General features: G+C 39.9%; 1 protein-coding gene across 14 annotated transcripts in view; it reads right to left on the bottom strand.

Annotated features, from left to right (window-relative positions):
- Window positions 1–3536: 3536 nt before the first annotated feature.
- The window catches only part of INPP4A (inositol polyphosphate-4-phosphatase type I A), a 111382-nt gene continuing 102187 nt past the window's right edge, over window positions 3537–12731 (bottom strand). For 11 of the 14 annotated variants that reach the window (XM_071430849.1, XM_071430854.1, XM_071430848.1 and 8 more), the window contains one exon: window positions 6912–10959. In XM_071430849.1, coding sequence (XP_071286950.1) covers window positions 10779–10959 — 181 coding nt within the window. In that variant the 3' untranslated portion in view covers window positions 6912–10778. Of the gene's footprint in view, window positions 6805–6911; window positions 10960–12731 lie in introns of those variants that run through there. The other 3 variants (XM_071430858.1, XM_071430861.1, XM_071430860.1) reach the window with 1 other exon arrangement.

The following is a 12731-nucleotide window of genomic DNA, read 5'->3' as shown; positions in this document are numbered from 1 at the left end:
CAGTGCAGATCCAGCCACACAGCCAAGGATGACAGCTGGATTGTGTGTGCTGAGTCAGCCCCACAAAATGGTACCACACAGGACCAATCTAGATACACACAGTAAACACAAACATTGCCCATTTCCTCAGTAAATAAGCACCCTACTGGCTGATACTTCTTAATAAGCTTCATTCTAGCTCCTGCCATGTCACCCAGGTGTTCCAAAGTTATCCACTTCCAGAGAGTAATCCCACACAAGTATTGTAAAGCCATACTTTCCACACAGAAAGTTTGTTCACATTTTTTTTAAGAGCTAGAAGTTTCATGAGAGAAATTCTAAATCTGACAAGGAACTGAGAAAAGTCAGAGACTCCTCTTCAGCCATTTGCCTACAGACCTTGAAGCTGTGGACAGGGCCACAGCATTTCAAGGGAGCACCCACTCGAACACCCACTCGCTCACACTTGAAACTAAAGCTGATTAAAAATAAAAGTTTGTGTGCTGTGAAAGAAAGTCCTGACACACTCAGGGGAAATTTGGTCAAAACACAACATGAAGAACATGGAATGAAACACCACGGTTAGAGGAACAAAAGGGGACAGGAATACCCCCAAATGAGAGAGTTCTGCTGTCAGAAAAAAATACAGAAAAACCCATCAGAAGGACAGGATCCTGTTGTAGCTAATGAATGCCATTCCAGACCTGACAGATGTGTCTCAAACACCTAGGCAGGTTCACCTCATGTTTGTTACAAACCTAAAACATGAAGGGCATTTAATCAACATTTTCAGAGCATTTCTATAGCAGCAGGTATTCTCAGTGATTTCAGTGCTTGGTTCTGGTGCCATCATCTGCCTGACACCAACATTGCTTGGTGGCAATTCAATCAACAAAGTGAGCTGATTGAAAAAAAAAAGTGAGTTATTTCCATATTGCATTTCAGAACTTCTCAAATCTGTACTGTAGGCTAACAGCAGCATTTTGAGACATGGCTTCAATTCAAGCAATTTGTAGACAAATACTAAGAGCACTTAAAAGCTATCTTGCCTTCATGTAAACATGTTTTACTGCTTTCATTTTAGGAACTCCAAAGATCAACTTGCCTCTGTTTCAAAATGGAAATTGCAGGTGCCACCATTATGCTGAGCCAATGGAAAACTAAATGATAGGCAGCAACCAGAGTGTGATCCTCAGGATGTTTCATTTAAGTGCAGGATCTAACAAACACTACAACAGGATTCTCAATCCCAGATGAAATGATACTACAGTCCCAGCACATTTCCACAGAAGATGCTGCACAGTGGGAGAGGGGATGGTCCATGGTGCCAAGCAGCCCTTGCCCACGGGGAGCGATGTTTGAGGGGATGTGTGTGAGCACCATGCCACCAGGCCAGCCTCACTTCCACAGCAGCCTCCTTCCATCCCTCCCTCCCTCCCTTCCACCAGAGGAAGGCAGTGGCCTCTGCTGTGGGGCCTCCCTGGCTGGCCAGGACACCCAGAGTAGGTGGGAATGTGCAGGTGGCTGTGGGTGGAAGGGGACAAGTAGGAACCTCTGGCTGGGTCCTGGTGCTCCCAAACCTCCCCAGTGTTGTGCCTGTCACACAGGATCCCAAAGCATTCTGAGTCAGAAGGGCCCACCAGGACCATCAAGTCCCCCTCTTGAGCAAATGGCCCATACAGGGATGAAACCCCCACCCCTGGGGTTGTATTAATACCACACTCCCAGCAGTCTCCCATGGGGAGCAGGGTTATGGCCATTCCTGGTGTCCAGGCTGAAAGGTCCCAGGTGATTCCTCTGTCCATGTCAGTCACTCTTGTTGCTCACCCATTTTCTGCTTACCCCTCTTCAAATCACATTGTGAATAAATGGATAAACTGCATCCATCCCGAATTGTGAAGGGCAGAATATTTCATTAACTGGGAGAGAAAGTTTTCCTGACATTTAAAGCAATATGAGAAAAAGAGGTTGCTGTTATGTTTTCCCCTTCATTGCCTAGAAGTCTTGTAGTTCACTGGGAAGAGATATTTTAAACAAACCCACTTGCAGTCAGCAACAATATATAGACACAAAGTTTCTAAGATATGTCTTAGATATATTTAGGAATTCACAAACTGAAAAAGGTTGAAAAAGTTCACACTTGGTCACCAAAATTACATACAGCTTCTTCTGATGAGGATTCTTTCTCTGGTTTAAACAAGTGGTTTGCTATTTTTTGTTGTACCCTTCTTGGTTTTCTATTCTGCCATGCATTTTTTGTGTTTTATCTATGAATATTTCCTCTCTTTTGGCACAGTGCAGGTTTCAGACTTTAAGCACATCTGTGGCACCAGGTAACCCCTTCAGAAGTGCTGCTGGTGCCTGTACACAGACTCTGTACCAGCACTTCCAGCCCTGCCTGAAGGGCAGCAGAAGCCATGGGGAGAGATGGAGTTCTGCTCCAGAGCAGAGCCCGTGGTCATTGCTGCTCCCAGCGGCTCCCCATGGGATCACTCACAGGCACACAAGGCCCTTCACACAGCCCCAGGTGCTCAGGGAACCCAGAGTCATGGTCAGGGCTCCAAATGGAGCAATCTTTATGGAAACACCTTCACCAGCTTCAAACACATGACACTTCCCAATAGCTCAGAATGCCTTCAAGAGATGTCAGATTTTCACCCATTTTTTAAACAGCCCACCTTTTAAAATTAGGAATAATACTGGTAGATACTTTTTGAACTCCAATTAGAAGTTTTAAAATCTGTGTATATATATTTTTATATATGCATCTGATTTTGCATTTGCAGTTCAGGAATTCCTACCTGTAAAGCATTTTCTCTTTTTGCATTTTGAACGAAAGCAGTGTGGGTTTTTATCTTCTATTGTTTTTCCTTTTATATAACTGAAAAAACTGAATTCACTGAACTCCACAAATGCTCCTCAGCCCTCTTTCACACAAAGAAAATTCTATTTGGCAGTTCCCAAACTCCCAGTGGAAATAGAATTCTATTTTTGTGTTCTATTCTTCATATTTTACAGAAATCTGAATGCTCTGAATTATTGTCTGTTACACTATTATATAAACTTCGTTTAATTTGAAATCAAAATGACAATCAACAAGGACAACCTGTCCCTGCTGAAAAGCAGCACAACTGCTAAAGCTGCTTGGAGGGATGAGTTGGCTCAATGGGAAGCAGCAGCAGAGAAAAAAATCTGCTAATGGAAGGAAAAGTGAAAGAACAGAGAACAAAGCTCAGGAAGCTCTTACACAATATTCACAGAGGAAGTAGGTAAAATTAAGGGAGAAGAATATGTCATATCACTTCTTTACTTAACTGCTGCTGCACAATGTGCAGCATGTGGGACAAGCTGGTGCCTCACTTAACTACAGAAAATTGGTATCAGCTGTTCTTTGGCAGGGGTGAGAAGTAACTACTTCCTGACTTGCACATCTGTGTAAAATGACTCCCTACACAACTTGGCTTTATATGCTCTCCAACAGATAAAAGTGTATCAACTCAAGGAACCTGAAAGTGTTTATTTTCACTTACCACAGATGTATTAAAAGTAAGCCACCATTGTTATTCTTGTCAGTTCTTTATTGGTTTTCATCCTAAAGACTAGCACATTTACAGCATACATGGATTGGATGAACTAGAATATATAAAACAGTAGCCATATGTTTATGATATATTAATACTGCCCAAAACCAAATAAATAAAAATATTTCAATGCACAAAGCATAGCAAATACAGTCGTGTTGGGACAAAACTGTGTCATATAATACAATAATTTTACACATATAAATGAAAAAAAGGCAACTGTGCTGTAGGTACTTTCACAGAACATACACAGAACATACTTGGCAACAGTTTTCTTCTTTTACCTTTGTATGTTTTATAATTTAAAAAATGTACTCAAAAAAGGAACATTAGACAGAACTTCATTTTACAGTAATCCTTAGATTTGCCTCTCTTGTGCAACAGAAAAGCTCCCTTCCCCCTTGTGAGGGTCCCATGTGGACTTCACGTGTCACAGTTTTCTCTGGAGGCACCGCTCGAGCCCTCGCTGTCGGCACTGCCCTTGGGATGAGCCTTAGCTGTGCCCATCCTGGCAGTGCCATGTCCATCCCAGCAGTGCCATGTCCATCCTGGCAGTGCCATGTCCATCCCAGCAGTGCCATGTCCATCCTGGCAGAGCCATGCCCAGCCTGGCAGAGCCGTGCCCATCCCAGCAGTGCCCAGCTCGGCAGAGCTGTGCCCGTCCCAGCAGTGCCATGTCCATCCTGGCAGTGCTGTTCCCATCCTGGCAGTACCATGTCCATCCTGGCAGTGCCATGGCTATCCTGGCAGTGCCATGGCTATCCTGGCATTGCCAATTCCATCCCAGCAGTGCCATGTCCATCCTGGCAGTGCCATGGCTATCCTGGCAGTGCCATGTCCAGGGACACCGCGCTGGCAGCTCAGCACCCGGCACAGCCCCGCGGCACCTGGGGCTGCGGCTCCCCCGCGTGCAGACAAAATTCAGCAACTTTTTCTGATTACATTGCCATACAAAATAAATAAAGGATTGCTAAGCTCTATAGCAGGTCTAATGATTGTTGGCCACCATCTAAGAGAGTGGCACTGCTAATTGTTACAATAGACATTTGTTAGCTTTCCTTCCGAAGCCGAACATTGGGAGATTTTTAGTGTAACAATACAGGACTTAAAATAAACCACGTTTGAAATAGACAAAATAAAATTATCAACTCATGAAAACAAAGGGATATAAAGAGCATAGTTTATACAAAAATAAAGTAGCATTTAATAATGGGCTAGGGACTGAAGGCTGAGCAGAACTAATGGAGTAGCATGTCTAAAGAGATCCCATTGAAAAATTTTTCATCATATATTTCTTTACTTATTAGCAAAAAATAGAACAAAATCAACATTTATTAATTGGCAAACAGGGTTTGCAACATTTCCGAGGGACTGTTCTACTGTAGATGACTTGTTCAGACCCGGGGTAGGTACTACAATACATTGCTTTTGCACAGAATTCCATGTTTTGTTATCCTAAAGAGTCTAAAATAATGGTAACAGCCTAGTTCAGCAGAACTCTCTGACCTGGCTTTGTGACATGCTGCTCAGTGTTAAACTGCAACAAGCAAAATGCAAAAACTGCTGGACCTGTAACCCCCAAACCTACATGGGAGCAGAATGAACATGGCTGATTGATAGAGCAGTGACAGCACAGACAAACATCAGTGAGAGGGAGAAAGAAATCAGAAAACAGCCATATACTTACCTGGCTGTTGCTACTCCCCCAAGAAAAAATGGGCAGATTTTTTCTATTCTAAAACTCAGATTTTTAGGAACTAAGAAGGAAAGGACAGTGTGCTGAATGAAACTAGCTAGAGATTACTGGATCCTGTTAAAATTTGGAAATGAACATTTAGCTGCTTTTTAAAACACTATCTTTGCTTCAAAGGCATTCTTTGGGAGATTACTTCAGAGGAGATCTGTTGAACATTTTTTATCAAATGCTATCCAACTGACCACCTTTGTTATAAGCTAGAACCCACCTGTGGTTCTCAGGCACAAGCAGTAGCACTGAGCAGTTCCTCTCTATCAACACAGGGCATTGCTACCTTCCTCAGAAATACCCTGACACCGGCCACACTTTCCCCCACCAGGACTCTCAACAGGTGAAACACAAACGTAAACAGAACCCAATTTTGATTTTGGAGCAAAGGGGATGCATTGGGCACTTTGAGCATTTTGGTAATGACATACAAAACCAATGCAGAAAAATCGTACGCTGACAAAAATAACGTAACGCCCCAAGATACTGAGGCTTACAATCCAGAAGTGATATAAAAAAACCATGGGTAAAAATGTGTTAATTAATGTACAACACCATGGAAGATACTGAACACGTCATGTGCAACATCAGCAATTTGCTTGTTGCACTTGCCTTAGAGTGGGGAAGGGCATGGGGAACTGTTGCTGGCATTAATAGTTAAGCATCATGATGTTTCTGAAATACCTTTAAAAATCAGTTGTGTGCCCAAGGCCTTATCTGCCAAAGATGACAGGAATTTGTTTTATTTGAACAGAATTATAAACCAGACCTCACATGTCTGGCCTTTTATATATTGTTAATTTCATACATGAAGGTGGCATCCTATATACAGTAAAACAATTCTTTCTCCTGGCTCTTATTGTGCTGATTTTTTTTTTTTTTAAAATCAAACCCCCTTTTATTGATTGTAACAATGCGTTCTACAGTTACTAAACTGCCTAGGATCCTTTTTATTTACAACTTTTGAGTTTTACTCTCAGTTTTAAAAAGTTTAGGAAAAGCTCAATCTGAAATCAACTCAGTATAAAAAGATGTTATGGAATCAGCTGCCTAAATGCCGTTCCTAGAGTCCTTGCCCATCCAGGAGGTACCTAGCTATTTGCATATAGGTAATTATTAAGTAGCACAGTATCTGCTCATCTTACATACACTGAAGGCTATTGAAACGGGCAGAGAGTCATCACACTATTCTCAAGCTAAGGTGTCAGAAGAATTGTTACTATAGATTCCAATTCAGTAACATGCTCTGTATGACCTAACGAAACATACAAAAAGGTTATTTATCTCTTCTGGATGACAAAATCATGTGTTAATCTAGAGTGTATCCACATGTTTTAATGGAACAGCAATTAAAGGACATAGTATGCTTATGTTTCAACTTTTCCATAAGTTCCTTCTGGAGGCCTGTAATACTTTGGGAAAGCCTTCAGTTGCAGGGAATTAAATGCATACTTGCGACATCCAACATTCTTCATTGTATTTTCTCGGCGACAACCCTCACTGGGGAAAAAAACAAGCACAAAAAATGACAGCAGTAAAAGGGAAAAAAAAAAAGAAAAAAGACTTAAACTAAGATGAAATGAACTGGTTATTTTATAGCATTAAAATAAAGTTGGTTATATTTAATGAGCGTTTAATTAATTTGCCACTGCAAATATTAAAAGAGATGATTCATCATACAATGCCAGTAAGAAGCACACAGAATGGACACAAGCTATGTCTGATTGCTAGTTTTGCATTTCTAGAAAGCAGCAGCACATCTACTGAAAAGGCTCTTTCACGCCGGTTTCATGTATTTCAAGGTACACTGTTGTGGAGTTCACATGCCATTCACTGCACAAGGGATCCCAAGGGATTGCTTAAAAGCAGTTCTGCTAATTTATTAACACATAAAGCTGAAAACCAAAACCTGCTGATCTCTCTATAAGAGCTTTAAAGTAATTTTATTGTTCCCTGTATGTCAGTAATATAAGTACTTACTTAAAGATTAGAGCTGATACAAAAATAATGTATGCCTTTCTAGTTATCTCTGCATGCATAAATGGACATGAAAACCATAGCAATCTAAAAAAATCCTAATCGTGAAATAGCAGTGCAAAAAAGACTGGCTGCATCATCACCCGAAAGAAACAAAGCTGTGCAGAATTTAATTTTCACCCAATATTTTGGTGCAACCGCCCCACATTACAAAGAGGTTCTGTGCTACAATAGAAAACTACTCCAGTTATAAGGCTTCTTTACACTTGTGTAAATCTAATCCACAGTTCCTTTGATTATATCCAAAAAACAGACATACAAAGAGGAAGCACTATCTTTTAAATATATATTATAAATCAATTTAGGCTTGCAGGAGAATTATTATCCCTGATTGAGGACTGGAACCTAAACAATGACAACTAGACCTTCATGGCAAAGTGTACAGTACAGCATCCTACAATGGAAATGTCAGGTTAGTCCTGCCTTGGAGACAGCTGCAGCATCTACCAGGTAAGCTGTGATCATCTTATTCAAAAGGAGGGTTTGGATTCTGGTTCAGTTTGAAAGCTCTCATGCTCTTATAGACCTCACCATTCTTCTAATTTTGGTTCATGAAACTGGCTGTAACTGTGTTCTGTATGTAACACCTAGTTTAACTTCATAAAATACAGAATTTTTTTTTTCTTTAAGGAATAGTTTAACTAAGTTTGAAATTCATCTCTGGAGCACATTCTGTGCTTGCCTTTTATAGAATGGATCATCTGTGATGACACTGTTTTTCTGGCACCGGTTTGTGTTTCACAAAACTCCCCCGACGGCTCTTGCAGCCAAATAGATACATCAAAAGTTTGCACAACTCATACTTCAGAGAACTAATAAAAGCAGTAAGTTTAACTAGCAAATATGTGATGCTAGGTGAGCATTTTAACTGCAAAGTGAATTATTCACTTCATATCACATTTCACTGCATCTGGTTATTGCATGTGTCCCTCATGGCACAGATACAATGACAAGGATTTATTTCCCACATTTCACATGGCATCTTCCTTCTCTTGGAAGCACATAAGGAGGATGCACTACTGCATCTTAAATCTGAATGCCTTAACAAAAGCACAGACCAGGCCCCAAAAGGAAAAAAAAAAAAACCCAAATTTGTCCCCATTGAAATTACAAAGAAAAAACCTACATTTTTTCCAAGAAGCTTGGGCTTCATTCCAAACAGTTTTAAGGTGGTCTTACTGCAACCCTAGTGGTATTCATGAGCAGCACCTTCATACTTTAAACAGATTCATAATCTCAGGGAGCTCAGTGGATGTGCCTGCCACCAGAGTGTGGCTGGACCCTGGAACAGCTGCCCAGGGAGGTGTTTGTGGCCCCAAGCCTGCCAGAGTGCAAGAAATTATGGTCAGCACTCTCAGGCACAGCCTGTGGCTATCCTGTGCCAAGCCAGGAACTGATCCTTGACCCTTCCAACTCAGGATATTCTGTGATTCTAAAGTTACTTTCACATCTGGTTAGACTGAATCCAGGACACTCCCCATACTGCCAAATCAAGGCCAAAGTCCAACCTGACAACTGCTCACCTTATAAAAAGGTAGACTGGGGCACCCCCAGCAGACAAACCAGTGCTAACCATAAAGAACAGATGATTTCTGTGGAGACACAGCAGCATCAGGTATCAGCACAGCACAGGGATGTGTCCCAAACCACCACAGCATGATAAACCTCAACAGCAGTAAGGATGCACCAATGTACTGAAACTAAAAATCAATATGATATGTGCTTTATATATGTAGATAAACATATATGTCTTTGTGGTGGTTTTTTTGTGTTTTTTTTTTTTTTTCTTTTAAAAACAAAATTGGAAGAATAGTGAGGAAAAATATTAAGAGATAGTGTACTGCACAGTCTGATTTCATGAAGACACAAATATAACCACACACTTTTTTTTTTTAGTTAGAATAATTAAATCCAAATTTAGGATTTAATTCTGATTTTCATTCTAACTGTGCTTTTTTGGTTTTTTTTGTTTTTTTTTTTATTTCAGCATATTTCTCCCAGCAGCTCTTGATTCCATTAAAATTTATAATAAAAGCTAAAGCTATCTATATTTTTTGAGCAAGTTAATAGTAGAAAATACAAATCACAGTACTAGTTCTCCTCAGAAGCCCAATGTCATCTCAGGCACCAAGCGAAGTAAAACCCCTTATGAAGTTATCAAACTACATTAAATGAGGTTAGTTTTTTTATCAGCTATTGCTATTGACAAGCTCTGCCAGATCACAGCATCAACAAAATCTTTCCATTTAAATAGGCCTCCCCTAGTTTGATGTTATATATAAATGATGATCAAATTTCATCTGCAATTACTCTGCATCACTAAACTAGGAAGCCACTTCATCCTCACCACTTAAATAAATGCTAACTTACCATTGCTTGCTTATCACTAAGCCACTATCAGCATCATAATTTATTAAAGCTGTGCAACGCTTAAAAATGGAAGTAACAGTAATATTTAGTCTAATGTAATTAAAATAAAGCCCAGTGGAAAACCTGAAACCCACCTACTAAAGGAGTTAACTGATACCTCCTACTTCTTGCCTGAAAATTAAAGACCATTATCTTTAACTTCTAAGATGCCCCTATTTCACAGTAAGTTCTATAACAGAGCACCTAAAATAGATAATGGATCATTAGCAGGCTAATACCAGTCACATCCCCTTCCTAACCACAAGTTTCATTTTCCTCATGTCTTTAATACATTGCAAAATGCAGATCTACAAGTAGAATGAAATAATTCTGCATGCAGCACACTGCAAGTTGTTTTATGAGTGTTTTCTAGTCTATTAGAATATATTTAACCATGAGAAAGGAACAAGACTATGTTTCTACAAACTGTTCAATAATGTAATTTGGATATTATGCTTTGAAATGAAAGTATAAATTTGTTACTTCTTTAAATAAATTTCTTACAATTTCTTATAAACCCCACCCATGTTTTTATTTTTCTCTTCGTACCTCGTAAAAATGAAAGGCAAGATTAGCATACACCTTAAATATACAAAAAGATACAAATTCTTTTCAGACAGAGTTCCTTTCTCTGGAATACATGAAACAAGTAACACAAAACTGTATTTGGTAAGAGATCTTCAGGCCGGCTAAAGTAAAGAGGTAACAGGCCAATGTCAGACTATGTTACAAGCACTGAAAGCAGAACAATAATTTAAAGTTTCAATACAACTGTTTTTGATAAAATAATTTGATGTATATTTACAGTTTAGTACAATAGAAACGTAAAATTGTAAGGCATAATAATAATTCTTGGCAGACAATGCTATGACACATTCCTTTGTCCAGCAGGTACCAAGTGGCAATACACATTCAAGCACTTTTTTGTTTTTGTGGGTTTTGTTGTTTTTCTTGTTTTTCTTTTTTCTTTCTTTTTTTTTTGTTTTTTTTTGTTTGTTTGTTTGTTTGTTTGTTTTTGAACTCTATCTTCACTTGCAACGTAATCTGGCCACCAGGTACGCTATGCTCAGAAACAGCCACACAATCAGTAAATTGGGGCTGAGAGCTAGTAAAGGAATAGAGTAGAGAAGGCTGGGATCTAGTCTGAAATCTCGGATGGGCACCAAGCCACTCAAGTTCTTCTGGGTGACTATCTCCCGTGTTCCAATGCTGTGAAAAGGAAGAAGTTTGGGAAGAGGGAAAATAAAACAGAACGGAAGACAGACATGCAAATGGATGGATAAAAAGAGATGGCAACACAAAGCGGTCAAGAAAATGAAAAAACATGGAAGAATGCACAACAGAACCAGAAGATGAAGTAAAGAAAGAGTGGAAAAACATCTCAAAAATATGTATCAGTACAATTATAAAAATAAGGAGAGGGAAAGAGAATAAAAGAGAAAAATAAGAAAGAAGTACTGTAGTCTAGTGAAAATAAACACATGTAGGTTGAACATTAATGGTTTTCCATGTTCATTCTTTCAGATTACCAAGCAATAATACCCCATGCTGCTCTGCCATGCTTTGGCATGCTGCAAAGAAGTGGAACTCTGAAAAGCAAGCTGAACATGAATAACCATTGTAGTATTTGACCCTTTCAAACATCTTTCCATGTGGGCTGGAGTGATTTAATTTAACCTCTTAACTACCTGTCCAACACCTTAATTAAAAAAAAAAACAAAAAAACCCACCCACCTATTTTTCTGCTTAGACATGAATTCAAGGGTATATATAGGCTTTTTGCTGAAGACTGGCTGCAAAGCCCATCTCATTGTGCACCCACTCCTTACACTGAGCACCAAAGGCTACAGTGGAGAACAGCTCCCCAGGTAGCCTGGTTGACTTTGTAGTGTGGTCTTCACAAGTCTGGATCACTCTCATACCCTGAGCACTCCAACTCTATTTTTAGTACACAAAGCAACAACTAAATGACCAAGAAGAACAGAGGGATGGAGCACCTCTCCTACAAGGAAAGGCTGAGAGAACTGGGTTTGGTCAGCCTGGAAAAGGCTTAGGGGAGACTGTATTGCAGCCTTCCAGTACTAGAAGGGAGCATACAGGAAAGAGGGAGAGAGATTATTTACAAGAGCATGTAGTGACAGGACAAGGGGGAATATGCTAAAAGGGAAAGAGAATATGTTTAGATTAGATATAAGGAAAAAATTCTTTATTCTGAGGGTGGTGAGGCAGCCAGGGAAGTTTATCCCTGGGAGTGTTCAAGGCCAGGCTGGATGGGGCTTTGAGCAATCTGGTCTAAGGTTCAATTGAATGTGTCCCTGTCCATGGCAGGGTTGTTTGAACTAGATCCTCTTCAAGGTCCCTTTCAACTCAAACAATTCTATGATTCTGTAATTCTAAATGCAATCTGTAAGCCTGATGCTGTTCGAACTTGTGCACTTGCTCCATCCATAACCTTGATGGTTGAGTAGCAGGGTTATTTTAGCATCAGACAATGTCCTGCAAGGAATCAGACACACCCTGGAGGTGCTGAAAAAGAGCATTCAGATGCTGGTGACACATCAAGTCAAATGGAATTAGGTGGGCAAGGAACTAAACCAACTGTATGTCTTATTTGGATTTGATCCAAATTGGTGATGAAGACATGTTTTCACTCCTGGTGCCTACAGTGGACAAGGCTAGATTGAATCTGTGATGCCAACAAATCCCAATTTCTTTGTAGCAGTGGGGAGAGTGTGTGTGTGATCAGGAGAATCAGCCAGTGGAAACCTAGTGTTTACTGGAAAGTGGTGGATAAAGGCTCAATGAAATGGCCTGGAGGAAGAAAAGCGTTTTAGAATATAGAGAAAATGTACAACAATGGGAGAGGTAAAGAAGAAAGGCTAAAAATGCTAAGTTGGCATTATGAACACCACATGCCACATCTCCACCATTAAAAATTAATATCATGCTGCTCAATTTTACATAAAGACATATACACAGAC

The sequence above is a fragment of the Agelaius tricolor genome, unplaced genomic scaffold (genome assembly GCF_023055355.1).
Source record: "Agelaius tricolor isolate 1412-34295 unplaced genomic scaffold, bAgeTri1.0.p SCAF_7, whole genome shotgun sequence".
In the NCBI taxonomy this organism is placed as follows: Eukaryota; Metazoa; Chordata; class Aves; order Passeriformes; family Icteridae; genus Agelaius; species Agelaius tricolor.
The sequence above is the reverse complement of the archived record's forward strand: the minus strand, read 5'-3'. Positions and strand labels throughout refer to the sequence as shown.